General features: G+C 33.3%; 1 protein-coding gene across 1 annotated transcript; it reads left to right on the top strand.

The window, feature by feature from the left end:
* The first annotated feature begins 15,942 nt into the window (after positions 1-15,942).
* Positions 15,943-20,667, top strand: LOC134705067 (uncharacterized). Its single transcript, XM_063563835.1, has 2 exons — positions 15,943-16,155; positions 20,134-20,667. Exon 2 carries the CDS (start codon positions 20,149-20,151, stop codon positions 20,602-20,604), a length of 456 nt encoding a protein of 151 aa, XP_063419905.1. The 5' UTR covers positions 15,943-16,155; positions 20,134-20,148; the 3' UTR covers positions 20,605-20,667.
* The last annotated feature ends 3,648 nt before the right edge of the window (positions 20,668-24,315 follow it).

Here is a 24,315-nt window from a genome sequence, read left to right on the forward strand (position 1 = left end):
ACCTTCAGACCTCTTACTTAAGTTTGAGGATCCTCTATAAGATAGTTTCTTTGTGTGTTGTCCTTTTAACCCTGGAACAGCTGGTGGCAAATCATACTCATCACACACATGTACATGTATATACCACATGGGACCAATGCTAGTCTCTCTGCTAGTCTTCAGATGAAGAACCACAATTACTGACCATATAAAAACCAGAACCAGACAAATGACTAAACCAAACGCAAGTACTTCGACAAATTGATAAGGCTTTTGATAACAAAGGCTTGATAAAGTTTCACTTTTATTATAATATAAGTTTGCCCTTTGGGAGTCAGTATCTTAGCTGGGAAAATTTTGCTCCAGACCCTGTCGACGACACTTGGTATAGTGGGTAGCCAAGCCCCGTGGACATGGACACTCCGCCAATCAACTGGAACGCAGAGGGTTCCAAAAAGGGGATGAAGCGATGCTTCATCTCGTAGCAGGGTGCTACGAAAAGGGGTTGAATTGACGATGGAGAGATGAAAAGTAGTTAATTACTTGGGGATAAGAAGAGAAATTAACCAGTGGTGAATTTCGTAATGGTCCAAAAATCAGATGTGAAACAACTGAGTGACCCCCAAGGAATTAAATAGGAATATGGTTGTAAGGGAATGGACTTAAATTGAACACCTTGGACACCTTCAATACTTCACTGATAATAAAGATAGACGTAATTAACTATGTATTTAATCATATGAATAAGTTTTTAAAATAAAACAATCAAATACATAATATATATAAAACTCAAATGTTTAATATCTACAGGTATGAATTGTACATGTGCAAATGTACACTATATGGTATAAAATAAGAATAAAAGCAACAATTATTTTACATGGCAAATGACGTAATGGAAATATACAAGAATCATAATGATAACTTTTGTTGTGCTTTTTTAATTACATTTTTACTAGTTCTTATATAGCGACAATAACTATTAGAAGTCCATCTACCTAATGTTTTAATTAAGTGATCCTCAATATTAGATTTTCCAGCTGTTGTCGCAGCTCCAATTCGAAATGAATGTCCGTTAAAGGACTGGGGATTATATCCACAGATACCCAAAAGATTATTTAACTTGCTGATGAAAAATTCTCTATTTAGAGCTTTACCAGATTTGTCAATAAATAAAGCATTATTATTTTGAATTTTAAACATGGCGTTCCTTACAATCAAATAATTATGTAAAGCTTTAAATGGACAACAATCATGAGTTAGCTTGTGAAGTTGAATATAAACACCCATCCTGAAAGGGTCAGTAAGATCTTACATTGCTTTAAATGTAAAATAACATAGTAAGAATAAAATAAAACATCAGATATACATAAATTGTTGTTACAATCAAATGATTTTGACCTGCGAATTGTAAACTCGCCACAGCGTAAGAAACCATAAAAAGCTACTGTAATGGGAGTATATAACATCTGGTCAATAAAAGGTGAAAAAAAACCTTCTTTAAGCTTAACACATAAATGTTGAAGGATATCAAAAGTTATGGGTAAGCGATCTTTAATGATTGGTTTCTGTAATCTTTAAATAGGATTAAAAACAAGGACAGTCTCTCTAAATTGTTACTAGAATTATTGAAAGGAGAACATATATTGTCCTTTAAGCATCTATGTCTAATTCCACATATGTGTAGTTTAATGGTAGAGTACTGTAGCTTGAGATGTTGAAAACAATGTGTAGCAAAATATATCAACAGATCTTCTAACACTGAATGAGGCTTGCTGTCGGTAACACTTATACCATTTAATAGCAAAAATTTAAAAAAAAATGATTATAACCAGTCTCATATGACACTTTTGTCCCTTCAGAAATAGAAAAATTCCATTATTTACTAGCTGTTTCACTCAGTGCCACATTAGTTCTGATGCACTTGGAACTATGCATGTGAACGAGACAAAGCATCCGAAATTTGGTTTTTATAATCTGGAACATGTTTTGCACTAAAGTAAAAATTATATTTAGCTGCACACCAAGTCAGCTGTCTCATTAATTTCATAATTTCGAAAAAAAAATTATCTCCCCTTTTTCACAATAGCTACAGTGGCCTCATTATCACACCAGAATAATATTCTTTTACAAGACCACTCTGGCCCCCAAAGCAGTGCTGCTACAACAATAGGATATAATTCTAAAAAGGCTATTGAAAGGTTGTTTGTCAATGATGGTAATTCCAAAGGCCAGGTTGAATAAAAGAATTTCCCCCGGAAAAAGCCCCCAAATCCTATTGTTGACGCAGCGTCTGTAAATAATTCCATATCAAAGCTACTTGTAAATTCATTTTCATGAAACATAGTAATGCCATTCCAGTTTGACAAAAAACGTAACCAAAAATCCAAGTCTGTTCTACATTCTGTGCTTAAATGCACAAAGTCAGGCAAATCTTTAACTGTATTTGACAAATTAATCAAATAAGAAACAAAAGAACTTCCAGGTAAAATAACCCTGGAAGCAAAATTTAAATGTCCTAATAACTGTAAAAGTTCTCTTTTTGTACAAGATGATTTGTGGAGTATTTTGCGTATAAAATTGCATATCCTGTGCACTTTATGATCAGGTAATCTAGTTTCCATTTTTTGCGAGTCTAGTATGATGCCCAAATATTCTAAACAAGTAGTAGGCCGAACTGTTTTATGACTAGCAATGGGAATGTTAAGCCGTTTAAATATTGTCATCATAATTGCCATTGTCCTCTCTCCATCTTCGTCGGGATGGTCAAATCAAAAGTGAGAAGCTGGCAGCCTGCAATTGTAACCCGAGAACCTAATCCCTGATATCAGACAGACCAAATTAGGCATGACCTTTGACTTCACAATGGAATCAACTGCCCCATTTCATGGAAGAAACCATTCCATCAGAATAAACAAAACTTATACCCTCTGCATACTTTTCAATTTATTCTTTTGTCCTTGAGGAAATGACATCTTAAGTAATATTGATAGACGGATGCCTAGTGACGACTTGAGACCTACATGACAATTATGTTAGCACATGTAGGGGATGACGACTGCCAAGTGACGCCCTTTACACATTCTATGTGATCCTGGATACTACTGTGCCTCATGATTACCTTCAGACCTCTTACTTAAGTTTGAAGATCCTCTATACGATAGTTTCTTTGTGTGTTGCCCTTTCAATCCTGGAACAGCTGGTGGCAAATCATACTCATCACAAACATGTACATGTATATACCACATGGGACCAATGCTAGTCTCTCTGCTAGTCTTTAGATGAAGAACCACAATTACTGACCATATAAAAACCAGAACCAGACAAATGACTAAACCAAACGCAAGTACTTCGACAAATTGATAAGTCTGTTGATAACAAAGGCTTGATAAATTTTCACTTTTATTATAATATAAGTTTGCCTTTTGGGAGTCAGTATCTCAGCTGGGAAAAGTTTGCTCCAGACCCTGTCGACGACACTTGGTATAGTGGGTAGCCAAGCCCCGTGGACATGGACACTCCGCCAATCAACTGGAACACAGAGGGTTCCAAAAAGGGGATAAAGCGATGTTTCGTCTCGTAGCAGGGTGTTACGAAAAGGGGTTGAATTGACGGTGGAGAGATGAAAAGTAGTTAATTACTTGGGGATAAGAAGAGAAATTAACCAGTGGTGAATTTCGTAATGGTCATTTATTAATAAAACACCACTGGTTTGCTGAGAACTGTTCCCACATTCAGTGAAATATTGAAGGTGGTAGATTGGGTTGGACGGTGGATGGAATTGAAAACTTATTCCTATAGAGTAAACGTCCTTTGTATTCAACGGTCAAATCAAAAGTGAGAAGCTGGCAGCCTGCAACTGTAACCTGAGAACCTAATCCCTGATATCAGGCAGACCAAATTAGGCATGACCTTTGACCTCACAATGGAATCAACTGCCCCATTTCATGGAAGAAACCATTCCATCTGAATAAACAAAACTTATACCCTCTGCATAAGTTTCAATTTATTCTTTTGTCCTTGAGGAAATGACATCTTAAGTAATATTGATAGACGGATGCCTAGTGACGACTTGAGACCTACATGACAATTATGTTAGCACATATAGGGGACGACGAATGCCAAGTGACGCCCCTAACACATTATATGTGATCCTGGATACTACTGTGTCTCATGATTACCTTCAGACCTCTTACTTAAGTTTGAGGATCCTCTATAAGATAGTTTCTTTGTGTGTTGTCCTTTTAACCCTGGAACAGCTGGTGGCAAATCATACTCATCACACACATGTACATGTATATACCACATGGGACCAATGCTAGTCTCTCTGCTAGTCTTTAGATGAAGAACCACAATTACTGACCATATAAAAACCAGAACCAGACAAATGACTAAACCAAACGCAAGTACTTCGACAAATTGATAAGGCTTTTGATAACAAAGGCTTGATAAAGTTTCACTTTTATTATAATATAAGTTTGCCCTTTGAGAGTCAGTATCTTAGCTGGGAAAATTTTGCTCCAGACCCTGTCGACGACACTTGGTATAGTGGGTAGCCAAGCCCCGTGGACATGGACACTCCGCCAATCAACTGGAACGCAGAGGGTTCCAAACAGGGGATGAAGCGATGCTTCATCTCGTAGCAGGGCGCTACGAAAAGGGGTTGAATTGACGATGGAGAGATGAAAAGTAGTTAATTACTTGGGGATAAGAAGAGAAATTAACCAGTGGTGAATTTCGTAATGGTCCAAAAATCAGATGTGAAACAACTGAGTGACCCCCAAGGAATTAAATAGGAATATGGTTGTAAGGGGATGGACTTAAATTGAACACCTTGGACACCTTCAATACTTCACTGATAATAAAGATAGACGTAATTAACTATGTATTTAATCATATGAATAAGTTTTTAAAATAAAACAATCAAATACATAATATATATAAAACTCAAATGTTTAATATCTACAGGTATGAATTGTACATGTGCAAATGTACACTATATGGTATAAAATAAGAATAAAAGCAACAATTATTTTACATGGCAAATGACGTAATGGAAATATACAAGAATCATAATGATAACTTTTGTTGTGCTTTTTTAATTACATTTTTACTAGTTCTTATATAGCGACAATAACTATTAGAATTCCATCTACCTAATGTTTTAATTAAGTGATCCTCAATATTAGATTTTCCAGCTGTTGTCGCAGCTCCAATTCGAAATGAATGTCCGTTAAAGGACTGGGGATTATATCCACAGATACCCAAAAGATTATTTAACTTGCTGATGAAAAATTCTCTTTTTAGAGCTTTACCAGATTTGTCAATAAATAAAGCATTATTATTTTGAATTTTAAACATGGCGTTCCTTACAATCAAATAATTATGTAAAGCTTTAAATGGACAACAATCATGAGTTAGCTTGTGAAGTTGAATATAAACGCCCATCCTGAAAGGGTCAGTAAGATCTTACATTGCTTTAAATGTAAAATAACATAGTAAGAATAAAATAAAACATCAGATATACATAAATTGTTGTTACAATCAAATGATTTTGACCTGCGAATTGTAAACTCGCCACAGCGTAAGAAACCATAAAAAGCTACTGTAATGGGAGTATATAACATCTGGTCAATAAAAGGTGAAAAAAAACCTTCTTTAAGCTTAACACATAAATGTTGAAGGATATCAAAAGTTATGGGTAAGCGATCTTTAATGATTGGTTTCTGTAATCTTTTAATAGAATTAAAAACAAGGACAGTCTCTCTAAATTGTTACTAGAATTATTGAAAGGAGAACATATATTGTCCTTTAAGCATCTATGTCTAATTCCACATATGTGTAGTTTAATGGTAGAGTACTGTAGCTTGAGATGTTGAAAACAATGTGTAGCAAAATATATCAACAGATCTTCTAACACTGAATGAGGCTTGCTGTCGGTAACACTTATACCATTTAATAGCAAAAATTTAAAAAAAAATGATTATAACCAGTCTCATATGACACTTTTGTCCCTTCAGAAATAGAAAAATTCCATAATTTACTAGCTGTTTCACTCAGTGCCACATTAGTTCTGATGCACTTGGAACTATGCATGTGAACGAGACAAAGCATCCGAAATTTGGTTTTTATAATCTGGAACATGTTTTGCACTAAAGTAAAAATTATATTTAGCTGCACACCAAGTCAGCTGTCTCATTAATTTCATAATTTCGAAAAAAAAATTATCTCCCCTTTTTCACAATAGCTACAGTGGCCTCATTATCACACCAGAATAATATTCTTTTACAAGACCACTCTGGCCCCCAAAGCAGTGCTGCTACAACAATAGGATATAATTCTAAAAAGGCTATTGAAAGGTTGTTTGTCAATGATGGTAATTCCAAAGGCCAGGTTGAATAAAAGAATTTCCCCCGGAAAAAGCCCCCAAATCCTATTGTTGACGCAGCGTCTGTAAATAATTCCATATCAAAGCTACTTGTAAATTCATTTTCATGAAACATAGTAATGCCATTACAGTTTGACAAAAAACGTAACCAAAAATCCAAGTCTGTTCTACATTCTGTGCTTAAATGCACAAAGTCAGGCAAATCTTTAACTGTATTTGACAAATTAATCAAATAAGAAACAAAAGAACTTCCAGGTAAAATAACCCTGGAAGCAAAATTTAAATGTCCTAATAACTGTAAAAGTTCTCTTTTTGTACAAGATGATTTGTTGAGTATTTTGCGTATAAAATTGCATATCCTGTGCACTTTATGATCAGGTAATCTAGTTTCCATTTTTTGTGAGTCTAGTATGATGCCCAAATATTCTAAACAAGTAGTAGGCCGAACTGTTTTATGACTAGCAATGGGAATGTTAAGCCGTTTAAATATTGTCATCATAATTGCCATTGTCCTCTCTCCATCTTCGTCGGGATGGTCAAATCAAAAGTGAGAAGCTGGCAGCCTGCAATTGTAACCCGAGAACCTAATCCCTGATATCAGACAGACCAAATTAGGCATGACCTTTGACCTCACAATGGAATCAACTGCCCCATTTCATGGAAGAAACCATTCCATCTGAATAAACAACACTTATACTCTCTGCATAAGTTTCAATGTTTAAACTAATAGTTCTACAGAATATCATATAAAGAGCCTACTAAAGAAATCTAAAGAATTTTCTGAAAAAGACCCTATAATGTTTGACACCAGTGATATTACAAGCAAAGGGAAGTGTATTTATTCAAGAGACTATCCCTTATCAAAAAAGATTACACAGTTACAGTATGCGTATTGTTCTAATTATCAATGTTGTAAAAAGTGACTGATATATTAGAGACATATAAATAGACATAACTACAAAAGTGCCTATAAATAGCAACACATGGCATACATGTATAAATCTATGAGACAGAGTGTGGATTAATCAGTACAAAGATTAATTCAATCACACAAATAAAATTATAGATTGCCTAAGAATGTAATTATATCACATGATTTAGTTTTGTTTGAATTTTCAACACAGGGAGAAAATACAGCACCTGGAGGCAGACTTTCAGCTACCCTGTTCTAGCTCAGTGGAAATGGACTTTCACACTAAACTCAAAACTGAAATGAATTAAAATTATAAAAAACATAATTTGACTATCATTGGCCAGAGTGCTATAACATCTGACAAAGAAAAATCGTGGTACATTTAAATATGTTTTTTTTTTAGATCTCAACTCTCCCCTATACCTCTAGCCAATGCACTTGTAGAATCAACAAACACACAGCAATATGCACAGTGAAACTCACCTTAACAGAAGTCTGCGTCCTATATAAAAAAAAATGTTCTATGTCTGAAAACACTAGCAGCCATTCAACACGGTTGTTGTGAGTTCGAACCCTGCTCGTGAGGGTGCACTCGACTCAAATCACAATTGACTAGGATTGTTCGTTCTCCTATCAAGGGTCGGTGATTTTCTCCGGGCACTCCGCCTCCGCCACTAATAAATACTTACAGGCTCAAAAAGCCCAAAAGCGGTTCTTTAAAGTGGCGTTAAAAAATACGGCCAAATAAGTGGCAGGGAGGTCAACTGGAATACAAATGATTGATGAGTTGACAAAGGCTGTAGATCAAAGTGTAGACATAACAGACTTATAAAAGATCGACTGTCAAAATAAAGAAAAATGGTGTTCCGGAGCATAGTCATAGTAAAATGGATTGCAAGCTGTTTAGAGGACAGACAACAAAGAGTTATGGTAAAAAGTAAACAATCAGAATGGGGAAATGTTACTTCAGGAATACCCCAAGGATCAGTATCGGACCCGCTGTTATTTATACTGTACATTAACGATCTTACATACCAAGTGGATTCTGATGCCTACATTTATATATTTGCTGATGACACCAAGATCTTCATATTAACAAAGAATAAAAAGCAAAAAAATTCTACAAGATCTATGTAAGAGTGTCGACAAATGGCTACTCTGGTTTCACCCTGAAAATGTAGCTAAGGTTGAAGAGGAAAAAGATAAAGGAGTCCTCATTAACTCAGAATTCACTTTTGAAAAAAAAAAACATAAGAGAAAAAGTAAATAAGAGCAACTCAATAATTGAATTGTTAAAAGAACTTTTAAATACTTTGGTATTGAAACATTCGTACCATTGTAAAAAGAAAACAATGGTCAGAACTCATTTGGACTATGTTAGTTCAGTCTGGTCTCCATACAAAAAAAAACTGATGACAAAATAGAATGGCATAAAGAAGAGTAATAAAACAGAGATACGAGTTATCCAGAAAGATTTAAAAAAAGAAACTATGCTTACTACGCTATACTATCATATAGGAGAATATGATTGGAATCTTTAAAATATCAATGGCTAATATGACAGTAAAGTAAGCTCCTTTTTAACAAGTAAACTGCGAGCTACTGCTCACTGATGATACCCCCGCCGCAAGTGGATAATATAAAAAGTGTAAAAATATACAAGTGTTCGGTAAACAGGAAGTTGTCGAGTGATGAATCTGAAAACGCATCACACGGTATAGCTGACTTATATAAATCCTTAAACCAAATTTCAGAAATCCTTGTATTGTAGTTCCTGAGAAAAATGTGACGAAAATTTTCAACTTGGCTATCATGTGTAAAATCGTACCAGTGTTCGGTAAACAGGAAGTTGTCAAGTGATCAATCTGAAAATGCATCACACGGTATAGCTGACTTATATAAATCCTGAAACCAAATTTCAGAAATCCTTGTATTGTAGTTCCTGGGAAAAATGTGACAAAAATTTTCAACTTGGCTATCATGTGTAAAATCATACAAGTGTTCGGTAAACAGGAAGTTGTCAAGTGATCAATCTGAAAACGCATCACACGGTATAGCTGACTTATATAAATCCTGAAACCAAATTTCAGAAATCCTTGTATTGTAGTTCCTGAGAAAAATGTGACGAAAATTTTCAATTTGGCTATCATGTGTAAAATCATACAAGTGTTTGGTAAACAGGAAGTTGTCAAGTGATCAATCTGAAAAGGCATCACACGGTATATCTGACTTAGTTTAACCCTGAAACCAAATTTCAGAAATCCATGTATTGTAGTTCCTGAGAAAAATGTGACGAAAGTTTCATGGGACGGACTGACGGACTGATGGACGGACGGACTGACAGACAGAGGTAAAACAGTATACCCCCCCCCCCTTTTTTAAGCGGGGGTATAAATATGGTAGATGATTCACAACATAGACAACATAGAACCAGTAGCAGTACAAATAGCCACAAAGTCATCGATCAAAGATTTCAATCTATATATCCACATACACATAGAATTGCTAAGACCTGAAACAAACCACCTAGCTGATATAGTGAACTTAGGCCCATCCATAAATACCTCCAAAAACAGATTAGATAAAAACTGGTTTGACGAGGAGCTCTATTACAATGACTTTTATAATAGAGCAGAAATATCTAGAAGTCACGGGCAAAATAATATTAAGAACATTTGTATAACTTATGATTCTGGTGGAGATGAACCTCATGGAATCTTGTACTAAAATAAAGTAATTTATACTTGTAAATTTGTAATATGAAATGTTTATTTTCCTGTGATTTTCAAGTCAGCTAATTTCGATTATTCATAGAGGAGTGAGTTAACTGAATGATTGTTTAGTGTTAACCCTCTGCAATTCCGTCGTTGACCTCGTCTCGTTGGAACAGCAAAGAACGAGAGAAGCTTAAACCAGTGCTCTAACTTCTTTCTAAGAAGTTGTTTACGCACATTTCGTCTCCACCTCCTTCCACAGGTAAATAATGAAACAATTGTAAAATTAATGACTACATTTTCCTACTGGTATTTCTTGTTTGTATCTTGTCGAAATTAATATTAGTCTAAAATAAATAAATGTCACTGGGTGTTTTTTCTGTCTTATAAAAGTTATCTACGTGACCTTACTTGCCTAATCAATTAGTCGATCATTTTACAGTTGTTTGAAATGGAAATTGGTATTAATGACTTTCATATATATTGGAATTTTTTTCTTCACATCATCAAAACTCCTTTAAAATTACGTCTTTTAATAGAATTTAAAGGCAGTTAAACATCGTATAAAATCTGAATCTACGGCGCCCGCCAACATGTTTATCATTGCCTCAAACTGTATGTGACTATCTAAATTCTAAACTTAATTGTAATTCCCAATTTTGAAGACAAAAAACGACTGTGAAATGAAAGTATGATCATTACTAGACTACTCTCGTGCAGCGGTAAAACTTATGGTATAATATCTGCATTTCTTCTGTTTAGTGACCGCTTTCAACACGTTGACGTTTTTGTTATTGTATAGTTGTGTGTGCGGGATGTATAAATACACAGCCACGACAGGTACGAATGGTTACCTAAATTTGATACTTCGTGTTAGGCTCGTACCGCGCATAAAAACCATTGCAACTTTATGTAGAGCTCCGCCTTCGGTCTGTTACAAAAAAAAAAATATTTTGTGAGAAAATACAGGTAAAACTTTTTACATTGTAAGCGTACATCTCGTATGTCTTCTTGTTGGACGTTCAATGCCAAATAAAATCGATCGACAATGATGTGTATCTGCCCGAGCACATGCAGACATATAAGACCAAAAGGGGAAATACAAATAATGATGGCCACATTTTTCACGGATCAAGTGGTCTATTTGAGTTCTGCTACTGTATTATTAGCCAGTCAATACTGATGTTGAGAGTTCCAAATTCGCCCGTGCGGGTGCACTCGACTCTCATCGTAAGGAATATGTACCCGCGTTGAATCAATTTATAAATATATGGAAATTTTATAGAAAATCCACAGCCCTTTCCCCTTGCACTCTCATATTTGGTTATGCTTTGCTTGATATATAGAGGATTGTTGCATGCAGTGCTAACAATGATATTCTTAAAACAAGTCCATCAAATTAGATATTGGGTAAAGCAGATAGAAATAAGAACCAATTCAAGTACACGTTCTAGGGTGCGATCGACTTTATGTGTCTCAGCATACGGTATTTAGAGTTCAAGGTTGTTTAGGACTTTTTGTAAACAATAAATGCTTGAACATCATAGAAAAACATGTGACAATCTATGTTAAAAAAATGTATAGCAAAAATCTATTTTAAAGTCTGAATTTTTTACAAAAATCTTAGTTTTATTTGCCACAATATCCACCTTTTCTGTCAAATCTTATGAAACAATAAATAATAATGCTTTGCACTTAGTTTCCCTTTGGTATATGTACGAAATGGCCCATATCAATTATTTATTGTTTTTACTGTTTTGATACTATTGCAGTTGGAAAATTTTGTAATTCACATGGCTACAGAAGGAGTCTTAAACCTTAATTGACTCTGATTATCAGTTTTTCTATCGAATGTGACTTATGTCGGTTGTTTTTCTTTGGGCACTCTGGCTTCCTTCACCAATAAAAACTTACCGCCACGAAATAGCCCCAAAGTGGCGCTAAAAAGAGGCGTTAGAACACCAACAATCAATCAATCGAATATAATAAATTTTTACTGTATATTAAGTCTAATTTTTAATAAAAGACCACAATGACAAAACAAAGTGGTTTAAAAATGGAAACTGACAAGTTATAAATGTCATGCGCGCGAATCTCTTTTCTGGATTTTTCTTCATGTGAGATTTATATTCTATATAGATTTAAAAGCAATTATACCTCCTTTAAAGAATTACATGAAAATTCAGTGCTCGTTCATTCAAAGGTCTTTTTTTATTGCTGTTTTTGTCAATGTCTCTCAAACTACATATTCAGAGGTTTTTTTTAAATTTATGTCAGAATAAACACGGATGACGGATGCCAAGAGATAACAAAAGCTCGAATGGATCTTTCGGGTCATACTAGCTTAACACTTATAGTTCCCAATGGGAAACACAAATCGACAGTTGAAAAAGGACTAGTAATGCCGAGCCAAAGAAGAAATTCTTACGGTTAAATTATCAATTTTGCTGAATATTATGGCAAATTTGTAGATTTCCTCTTTTTGACTCTTAACCATTGTAACAAAATTAACGTCATCTGTTAATTCTACAGTCATAATCAATATAAAAAAAAAATATTGTTTAAAATGAAAGTACAACTTAAGTTGGACTGTTACAGGAGCGTTCAAGGTCTTTGGAAAGATTGTTCGCTCACAAATAAGTTTAACCCAACATTGTCTTTTTGTACCTACCCCGAAATTGGTGTAGGAGCATGGAGTTGTCATTGGTTCCTCTCAAAATAATTTGTTTCTCTATTCAATTTTGAAGGTTGTACAGTGACCGGTTGTTGTTTATATCATTGTCATTTAGTCTTCATTGGATTGTTGTTTAACCGGCAATTATTCCAAATCGCCTAAAGGACAAAAGAAAAACAACTACCATGACCAATATAATAGAAAACTAAAAGACGCTTATAGATGAAAAATGTGACGCACAAATACTGAAAATTAGAACAACAACAACACTTATTTCCAAAGAATTTACTCTTTTGAAGCAAAAAAAGTAAAGTATGTCTATAAAAAAAAAACACACAAGGGTGACTGGGCCGGAAACGAAATATGGTCACTCTTTCGACTGCCAGTAAAATGCTTGCCAAAGTTGGGCGTCCGTTTGGCTATGCAGAATTTAAAAATTAAAAGTTTGCAGCCACGTCCGGTCAGAATGGGGACGTTAAATCCGATGCCTCGTGTAAAGAGAGTGTCACGCTCTGTTCACGTTAAGAACCCTTGCAAAAAATCTTTGAGGGGTCCGTATGTGTCCTGTTGCAATGCAAAATTTCTGTCCCTAACCATTCTACCCTCATTTTCTAGTGGCAGTCCAAATTTCCCAGACCATCATCCCGGATGGCCTCTATTACGAGACCTACCTATTGTATTTATTGTTTACTTGTTCTCGTCCTGACCATGCATGAAATATTTGCCACAAGACGTTCAGCAACAATCAATCAATCAACCAAAGAAGCAGACATGTAAAAAAGAAATTTTGAGTGAACGTCTCAACTTTCGACCTAACTTATCTCTTAAAGCAAGCACATGAAGGTACACTTTTTATTGCAAATTTGAGTTTACAAGATGAAAAATAGCTTGTATGCAAATTTTCGTGAGAAAAAAAAATCACAGTTGCATCAACAGTTATCAAAGGTACCAGGATTATAAAACTATTTTTTTTTTAATTCCGTGGTGACCAGACGTGCATTTGAAAAGAGTTTTAAAAGCAGTTTCTGTCCCACTAGTAACACCCGTCGTGTAGTGCAAGATCGTACACATCCAGTGATTTCGTATGTATTGCAAGAATAAATTTATTTTCAAATATAAAAACACAAATAATCCGGAAACTGTGTAAACACATGAGGAAATACTTTCAATTATTTTGTCATTTAGATATTAGTATTATAGATCTTATACTGTGACAAAATTAAATACTTCCATGTTCAAACGGTACCGATGTAACGCAGTGTATTAGTAAATTTTAAAAAGTGATTTTGTTTCCCTCCTTCTTGCTCCATTTAAAATATTCTTTAAATCTGTTATTCTACAATATTTAAATATTTTACTAAAATTTTATGTTAATTGGTTAAGCAAAATATTTCCCTTTTATATTAGCAATGACTTAGTCATCGGGAAGTAAAAGGCTAATTAATACATGTGTGTAAAGAAAAAATAAACTCTATTGACGATTCATTACAAAATACTATTAACTAAAATATAAAGCAGTGACCTTTAATACCATTTACATGCTTTTCTGTATTTAAGATCATTGAATTATTATCATGATTCTAGTACGTCTTTGACTACTATTCCATTGCAAATGTCTCAAATAGATAGAACATAATGAGTGTTTGGTGTTACCATACAGGCTAATTAATTGCACATTTAGAAGATATTGGTGATGCCAAGAACAAACATATAGCTGTTAAAATGGCGCTAATCAGTCAAAACTTTTTATTATTAGACTATTTCGTGTAGAACGTTGGCGAAAATTCCAATTCTTATAAATTGAGACTTTGTTTCAAATATATCTGTAACACTGTTTGATGTTATCTAATATAAATACTATTTAATGGGAAATGTCACGAAAGCGCATTTGCAATATCTTTTTGATATAACCTCATTGCAACACTCCAATGAGAACAAAATAACTGGATAAACAAATCAAATTAAATAGCGTTTGGAAAATAAATAAACAAAAGACCTGTACATAGATATAAGAAAATGTGGTATGAGTGCCAATGATTTCAACTCTACATCCAAGTCAAAATTTGTAAGCGTATGGAAGGTAAAAGTACGGTCTTCAACACGGATCCTTGGCTAACACCGAACTGCAAGTTATAGATGACCCTACAAATGATAAAAATAGAAACGAGAAACACTTATATATGAACCACATTAACAAACGACAACTACTGAACATCAGGACCCTGACAACAATTGCAGCGGGTGTAAATGTTTTAATAGGTACCAACCTTCACCCTCACCTGACAAAAATAATGTAACAACACAACATGACATGTAATGCTAGAAATTTATTAATTTATTCGTTTTTAAAAAATCTGGAAAAGAAATGCAAAAAAAAAAGATTGTATGTTGTTATGTAATACATTGTACTATATGTAACATCAGGAATGTATCATTACTTACACCGAACTGCAAGCGACAAAGGGCCCGAAAAATGACGAATGTAAAACCATTCGAACGGGAAAACCAACGGTTTATTCTAGTATATAAATAGCGAGAAACACTTATGAACCAAATCGACAACCCCTGAATACTTATAAAGATACGGTTTTAAAAGGGGGATTCATGTAAATAATGATGTTGTAGATAATTAAACAAAATTATTTGTCCACATGTTTGTAAATTCTACTAATATATACGTATAATATAATAATAATATAACGTCAAACAGATAATAAATTGTGTTTCGTTTTCAAATAGCAATGCACATTATCGTTGCTACTGTGAAAATTAATAGTCCTGTACAACTGGTGATTGCCAAAAATTTGATTACCTTGAAAATCACAGGATTTAAAGTTCGTCAAATATAAATGACGATGAGTTATAACAAATGGAATGTTGTCACACGGTAAGCTTTCGAATTTTACAATGTCGGACCAATATTGTTGATTTGCCTGAGTACTTAGAATTAAAGTCCGATAGCAGTGGTTTTACTCAATTCTTCTAGTACAGTTACTTTGCCACAAAGGCTAGAATAAAAGCAATATGGCTGGTTTACTTGACAGTCGCTATAATTTTAAAATAAAAGTACTGAAATACATTTTAAGAGATCGAACTAACTGAAATAGTTGTATTCAAGTTCTAATAACTGAACGAGGACAAAAAGTGCCGTTTTTCTCATTGTCTGATACCTACATACGCACTTAATTAATCCAGGACCATAGCCCACGTGATTTTTGGAGACTTTGAATGACATACCCTTATTAAAACTAAGACATCAGATTAAAAGGGAAGATCTACGAATATCGATCTCAGCATGCATTCCTTGACTTTTTCAATTACTTTAATAAGTTTAACCTTATTAACAGTCAGAACATTTCGTGAGATAATCTTGTAATTAGCTCATGTGAACGATAGATATTTGTCTGTCACGTAGGTGAAAGGAGTGGTATATATATCTGAAAGAAACTGATTTTACAGAATTCACTTGTTTCAAACATTCAGCCAGGTAAGCAAATAAAATTTACATTTCTAATTTAAAGATTCGATAATTATTTTTTTATGTATGGAAACTAACAATTCTATATTTGAAAATGTATTTTTTTTACAGACATGCATTTGATTTTTTTTTCTTAAACTCTGAAAAAAATATTTAACAGTTTAATTGTATGTAGTGTCTTCTTTTTGTTATACATATACTATTCTTTGTCCGAGCACTTTGTTTCTGAAAGAAATTATTAATCGTATTGTGTAAGCGTTTTTATATAGATATATGTGCGTTATCCTAAAAGTCTACTGCATCTTTTTAACAATGAAGAAAATCTGGACTAGTACCTCCCAAGTTAATGATCCGTCGTTATTTTTATGGTCTTTTGTTTAATTTTCCCATCTTACTACATATAATAAATTAATTTAGTATGACAATAATTCTGTTGTTGAATGGTTATCATTTGTTGATGAAGTTCATAAGTGCTTCTTGTTTCTCGTTTTTTATATATCTTAGACCGTTGGTTTTCCTGTTTGAATTATTTTACTCTAGTCTTTTTTGGGGCTCTTCATAGTTTGCTGTTTGGTGTGAGCCAAGGCTCCGTGTTGAAGTCCATACTTAGACACATAAATTATATACACTTTTAATTGGATTGAGAGTTGTTGCATTGTTACTCATACCATATCTTATATCGATCATCTATTATAAAATACCGATGATGGGACTTATGTCTTGGACTGTGAAGCAGATATAAACTTTTGATAGTGGATGCTGAGACAACAACGGTTGTGTTGTCCAAAACATCCTTTATCGTCAGCCATGTCACATTCAGGCGTAAGGTAGATATTTGTCTTTTCGCAGCCTTAGAAATATGGTTTAGTGCAATAGCGTGTCAGTACTTGCATTCTACTGATCTTGTTGATCTTGTTAGCTAGCACGTAAACACTCTGCGAGTTGGTTTAGTACGAGGCTAACATTATATCACTCTTAACACCAGCACATTTAATTAGGGAAATGATGAGAAAGCTATCCATCAAAGTTTAATGACAAACATATGAACAGCGTCATTCAACGATTAGCTAAACCCATATCATATACTAACATTCCATTAAAATTTTAAAAGCCCCAGTCTGATGGTATAATAAGTCTGTGTGTCATTGTATACCTTTTTGCTAGATGTGTTCCGTTTAATTTTTAAAATAATGCTAAGCTTATACGGTCGTTTGCTCAAGCCATTATGTAGTTACACAATTAGGATATTCATTCACGAGGCGGATTTGTTGTTATATTCTAAATTTGAGATAAAGCAGTTCTCCCAGACTGTCTTCGTAAAAACTTACATTTAAAACAACAATGTATATATATATTTCATGACAAGAATGACAAATGAATAAATACTTTAAAAGTTTATAGAAAAAAATCCATTTTCCCGAATAAGAGCACATTCAATTAAATAGGTATGAGAAGTTTTATATATACATATTCATTTCCATTCATCATAGATACCCGGACTTAATTTAAGTGCATTTGATGTAATTGTGAAATGCGACCTGTACTATTAAAAGTAAGTAGTGAATGAATGAATGAATCTTTATTGCATTAGCAACAACATCGCTTTAGCATAAAACAAGGTATATACAAATATGACAAATATGACAGAATACAGATAACAATTAAATAGGTTAAATAATAGTATCTTATTGTGCGTTTCTATGTTAGGAATGCTCTTGCGTGTGTTTGTGCTGCAATTCTGTCACGTAGAGATTACGCGATATTTTTAACATTGTCAAAAAGCGGTAGATTTGGCTAGCCATTAAATCAGATTCGACCCTCCATTGCGTCTTAAAATGTCTTGTACCAGGTCAGGAATATGGCATTTGTAATCAAATAATTCGTTTCTATTTGTGTTGGCGTTTCGGTGTTCCTGTTGTACCTTGATTTACCTCTTATAGTTGACGGTTTTTCCCTCTGTTTTGATTTGTAATCTGGATTTGTTTTCTCTTAATCGATTTATGACTTTTGAACACTGGTATCACAAGTCTGAAATGGCCTATAACTGTACTCGAATGGTCTGATTTTTACTCGACCAGTCTGAATTGGTCTGACTTTTACTTGACATTACTCGACCCCAGTCAAAACCGTACTTGACTGTACTGAATCGTACTTGACCCTTATCTTTGCCGTTGAAAATAGTCTGAACTATTACACGACCAGTCTGAAACAGTCTTAACCCCCCATTCTCGACATATACTCGACCTATTTTTCCAGTCTAAACCATACTTTACCAAAGGTCTCAACAGTACTCGACCAGTCTGAACCATACTAGACCAAAAAAGCTCTACTTTTCTAACTGTTAAAATAAATTTCTTTTTAATTTGCGTATAAAACAGCCAACAAAATTTATAAAAAATTTAACCTCATATTAGAAATATATCATTATATTTAGGACGAAAAAAAAATATTATATATAACTTATATCAAAAAAGGAATAAAATTAAATAAATAAATACAATTGTTTTAATGATAAGTGGTGAAATATAAAGAATAACCTCTGCTTGGGGGCAAACTAATAAATAAGATCACACCTGGTCAGAGGTATTAAACTCTGAATAACATTGATTCCAAATTGCAACATCCTGTTTAAGTTAAATAACAAGGTCTTTCGAATATACATGTGTGTACTAGATAAAGTTACACACGAATTTAAGAAAATAGGGCTTTCTTTTTACGTGTACTGAGGCAATTAGAACATATTAAAGTGCTTTATGTATGCCATGTTAATTTGTCAAAAACAATACTTAAATCAATTGAAATAAATTTTTACTGTTACTTTGGAATACATTTCCTTTTTGAAAAAGGTTATTAAGGATTGCTATGGAAATTATGTTATCATGATTACATTAAATTCTCGGTTTAATAAAAGAAAACAGTTAAGCTCTATTTTTTTAAATTCATTAAGATTTTTTATATACTATTTTATTCATATATTAATACAAAAAACATTCACTGTATTATTAATTCAAATCAACTAAATCTATACTAGGCTTAAGTTAATGGTGAAAATAGTCAAGTTACCAAAAATACTTCCGAAATATTCATAAAATTTTGAATAGATATTAAAAATAATAGTCCTTTGTTAGTCACAATTTTTTTGTTAGATTATTTGATCAGCTTGTTCTATTTATATTATAAAAATTGATATATTTTATTGCGTAAGTATTGATTAATATTGTGTTAAAGTTATATTTTGATTGATTATTGTGAAATTATAATTTCAATTCTTTATCAAATACATTTTTAATTTCAAGTTGTTCATTTTTATTAAAAAAAATCCTAAATTAATAAAATTCAGTTGATATATACAAAGAATAGGTCTTGGTTGGTTAAGACTTGGTCGAGTATGGTTCTGACTCGGTCGAGTACGGTTCAGGCTAGGTCGAGTATGGTTCAGACTAGGTCAAGTACGGTTCAGACTAGTATTAAATGGTTAAGTACTGGTAAAGTACACATTCAGACTGTTAAGTATGGCTCAGAATACAGTCGAGTATTATCAAGTAAATCTCAGACGAATTCAGACTGGTCGAGTAAAAATCAGTAGGCCATTTCAGACTTCTAATGGTTTGTAGTGTATACTATCGTTGCCTTAGTTAAATGGTGTAACCAAGAACTCAAAGTATTGTAAATAAATATCTGTCTTGAGGGAACCATATTTTGAAGAAGAAAAAAATACTCTTTAGTTTAACAGCAGAGATGAATTTAAAAAAGCATATAGGCTTCATTTTATGTTTTATTTTATTTTAATTCTATTTAAACGGACTATTGAGTTTATACCTACACGTGCATAAAGAACTCTAACTTGCTCACTTTAAGACAGCAGGAACACGCATAACTGTCCTATCATACATTTTTAACCGAAAGTGTTTTAGCTACAATGAACATTTTATAATAAGCTAGTAGATTTTTGTAGTGATTATTCGTTTGCTATATTTTTTGTTTCAGGTTGAAAAGGCCGAGATGATACCAAATATGATTGCTGTGATAACGGGGCTGATATGTATCATGCCTGCTGTATATAGTGCATTTACAGAAGAGCAAACAAAAACAATGCCGAAAGAAAACATTTTTGAGTTTGCATCATCACGCAACATGCTTGGAGGTGATTACGATGATAAAAGAGGATTTTGGGATAAAAGAGGTTATGGTGATAAAAGGTCAGAGGTAATATCTGAGAAATCATTACAAGACAAAGTGTGTGAACAGTATCCCAGTATTTGTCTATTAGGATTGATAGGACCAGATAAATTATCTCGGGACGCACGTACTGGTGGCCTAATTTTAACGAAACGTGGGTATGGCGACAAGCAAAAAAGAGGTTTCTGGGATAAACGTGGATTTGGAAACAGAAGAGAGATAAATGACAAGCGAGTTGGACGGTTTTATCCGTTGATGTTACTTCCAAACAGTGCTTAAATAACTAACACTTAAAACATATTGTTATCTTAAATAAAAACACTAAATAAATTTGGAATTTAAGTGGATTTAATTTTCCTCGAAGAAGCCTGTAATCAGACCCTAACAATTCAGCCAGGGGCCACAAGTCGGTACAAGAATAATATATTATAAATCTGCTCTCTTTTTATTTGAAACGGTTTATGCCATTCGATGCAAGTTATATGCTTAAATTATTCCAGGCATAGATTTCCTTAGCTCTATTTGGCACAACTTTTTGGAATTTTGGATCCTCAATGCTCTTCAACTTTGTAATTGTTTGGTTTTATAATATTTTGATATGAGCGTCACTGATAAGTCTTATGTAGACGAAACGCGCGTCTGGCGTACAAAATTATAATCCTGGTACATTTGATAACTATTTACACCACTGGGTCGATGCCACTGCTGGTGGACGTTTCGTCCCCGAGGGTATCACCAGCTCAGTAGTCAACACTTCGGTGTTGACGAATATCAATAATGTGGTAATTTTTTTTATAAATTTCCTGTTAACAAAAGTTAAAATTTTTCGAAAAACTAAGGATTTTTTTATTCCAGGCATAGATTTCCTAAGCCGTATTTGGCACAACTTTTTGGAATTTTGTATCCTCAATGCTTTTCAACTTTATAATTGTTTGGCTTTATAAATATTTTGATATGAGCGTCACTGATGAGTACTGATGTAGACGAAACGCGCGTCTGGAGTACAAAATTATAATCCTGGTACCTTTGATAACTATGCCATTCGATGCAAGTTATATGCTAAAAATATGTGTGATACCGAAATACTTGTAATGGACCTTTTAAAGGTATCTTCCAAACAAAAGTTTAAAGAAAAAAGAAATTAACAAGGCAAAAAAGCAAAGTGGCTTGTAAAAAACAACCTAAACTGTAAAGTCAACTTTCAATTGCCTTAATTATAAGGTAGTTAAAATCTTGTGGAGAGGGCTTACATAGGCTATGCCTGTTGCCCAATCCAATTCAATTTATTTGAATAAAATATTGTTTAAACTAAACTAAGTTAAAATCTCAAATTTTAAACAAGACATATGAATCCGAAATGTATATAGAAAAATATGATTTAAATTGTCTCAGAACGAATCAGTAGTTATTGGTTGTTTGGTACTATCTGAAAGTCCACTTTTAAGATACTCATCAAGATGCTGTAAAAATGAATGATTCAAATTTCTGCATACAAGACCGTGTTGTGGGAATATAAGCCTCGCCATTCACACTCAAGTCAACTATGAGGATATAAGATACCCAAATGGCATCAACATAACCGCCAAAAACTCTAAAGTCTTGTCTAACGAACGGAAAACATTAATACAACGAGTTCTACAAAATTGTATCTAAACCAAATATATTACCCTACATTTAATATATATCTGATATAAAAAATAAAAAAAAAGTCCATTTTTCCCAAAATTTCACAGTCACTTTCCAATTTTACTTGATATATTAAAATTTACAATAAAAGAGATTATTTTTTTATTTCCTATTGTTTAATATTCATATTTTGATGCCGACGTTCCTTTTGCACAATCGTATGGTGTTTCATAAAAATTGATCCAATATCCAGCCATTTAAAATTCCTGCCTAACTTCATAGAAAAAAGTAAAATCACAAAAAAAAGTCCATAATCACATGGCAAAATCAAATAACAATACGCATCAAAAACGAATGGACAAGAACTGTCATATTTCTGACTTGGTACAGGCATTTCCAAATGTAGAAAATGGTGGATTAAACCTGGTTTTATAGCGCTAACCCTCTCACTTTAATGACAGTCTCATCAAATTCCGTTATATTTACATTGTTGCGATAAACAAACAGACACAATAAATAAAATAGTCAAAATATGGGTACATCAGTCATCATCGTATATCAATTTTAAAAGGAACAATTTAACAGAACACAAAAACATCCATCTACGAACATATTCATTGATTTGAGTGTCTGACGTAAATTTTCTACGTCACAATGTGCATACAAACAATTATAAAATTAATAGATTCAATATCCACCCACCACTAAATGTAAGACCAGTTATATGATTTCCAACCTAAATGGGTGGATATTGGATCAATTTCTATGAGATTATATTAATATATATGTTCATAGACCACAACGAGGGTTGTTCGAGAAAGTTTTTGGATAAGAAAGTTGTGGAAAAAACGTTTCAAAATGATATCGGAATATATTCCTTACTTAGTAACTACAATCCCCTTCCCTTTCAATAATGTGATCTACCAAATAAGACTATTTGCCGGATTTGTTATAACATAAGCAACACGACGGGTGCCACATGTGGAGCAGGATCTGCTTACCCTTCCACGGAGCACATGAAGGGTGGGGTTTGTGTTGCTTATTCTTAAGTTTCTATGTTGTTTCATGTGTTCTATTGTGTTTCTGTTTGTCTTCTTTCATTTTTAGCTAGGCGTTGTTAGTTCATTTTCGATTTATGAGCCTGGTATCTTTCGTCCCTCTTTTAAGGACAGTTTCCTAAGAGGGTATTCATTAAAAAAAAAACATAGAATGAGTTCCCTACCACTACTTCTTTCCCGTTACTTAGGCTATATAGTACAGAACTCTCAATGTTTAAGGAATTTAATCCTCCTCCCAAACATCAAAATTGCAAAAACAAATATCAGCGTATTTGATAATTTTTATATCAATAAAACAAAAAAAATGTGTAATTCTTGTTGTTGTTGATGGGTATTTTTAGGAGGGAGTTCTTTGTTTGTTTTGTGTGCCATTTTCTCTTGGTGCCATTTCAATTTTAAAGTTTATACAAAATGTTGAAATATGTAAAGATTGCATGATGTTATATTTGGTATTTTCAAATTAGTTAACTGAAGAGGACTATATAGTTTGGTCGATTTGTGTTTAAACCAAATTCAATTTGTATTCATACAAATTAAATGTGTTTTAATTAATTTAAAGTATATCACAATATATATATAAGTTGAAAGATACGGAGAGGGAGTATTGATTTTGAAAACTACTATTTTAAAATCGCTCTGATGTCCAAAAAAATGTAATTGCTAACACATTTTTGCTACTTTAAAAGCTAGTAAAATTCTATTTTTATGTTTGAAGAACGCGCGATATCATAAATAATTTGCTGATAGGAACTGCACAATCACGTTAGTGCCGAATTTCATTAAAGAATTCTTTTTCAATCAAAACATACTGTCTACCGTTGAACTAATTTTTTTCTAGTTATCTGTGTTTTATTCGTTGAGGAACCTTTGGCGACCTCGTATGTTTAAATATCCATTGCAATAAAAGTTAACAGTGGGCTTTACACATGAACGTTCACCAGATCTGACACAGTTAATAAATAACTTGAGTGCGACAAGGAATGGCTTCTACCTCAGGCATAGATTACCTTAGCTGTATTTGGCGAAACTTTTAGGAATTTTGGTCCTCAATGCTCTTCAACTTCATACTTTATTTGGCCTTTTTAACTTTTTTGGATTCGAACGTCACCGATGAGTCTTTTGTAGACGAAACGCGCGTCTGGCGTATATACTAAATTTAGTCCTGGTATCTATGATGAGTTTATTTGGCAATGCTGTTTCTGAATTAAAATATAAGATGCAACATGTCATTAAGTTTGATGTATATTTGTAATTTTAAACCTCTTGATTGTTTGTGAAATTCGTTTGAAGATTACGTAAGGTAAAT

This window comes from Mytilus trossulus, chromosome 2, assembly GCF_036588685.1.
Source record: "Mytilus trossulus isolate FHL-02 chromosome 2, PNRI_Mtr1.1.1.hap1, whole genome shotgun sequence".
Taxonomy (NCBI): Eukaryota; Metazoa; Mollusca; class Bivalvia; order Mytilida; family Mytilidae; genus Mytilus; species Mytilus trossulus.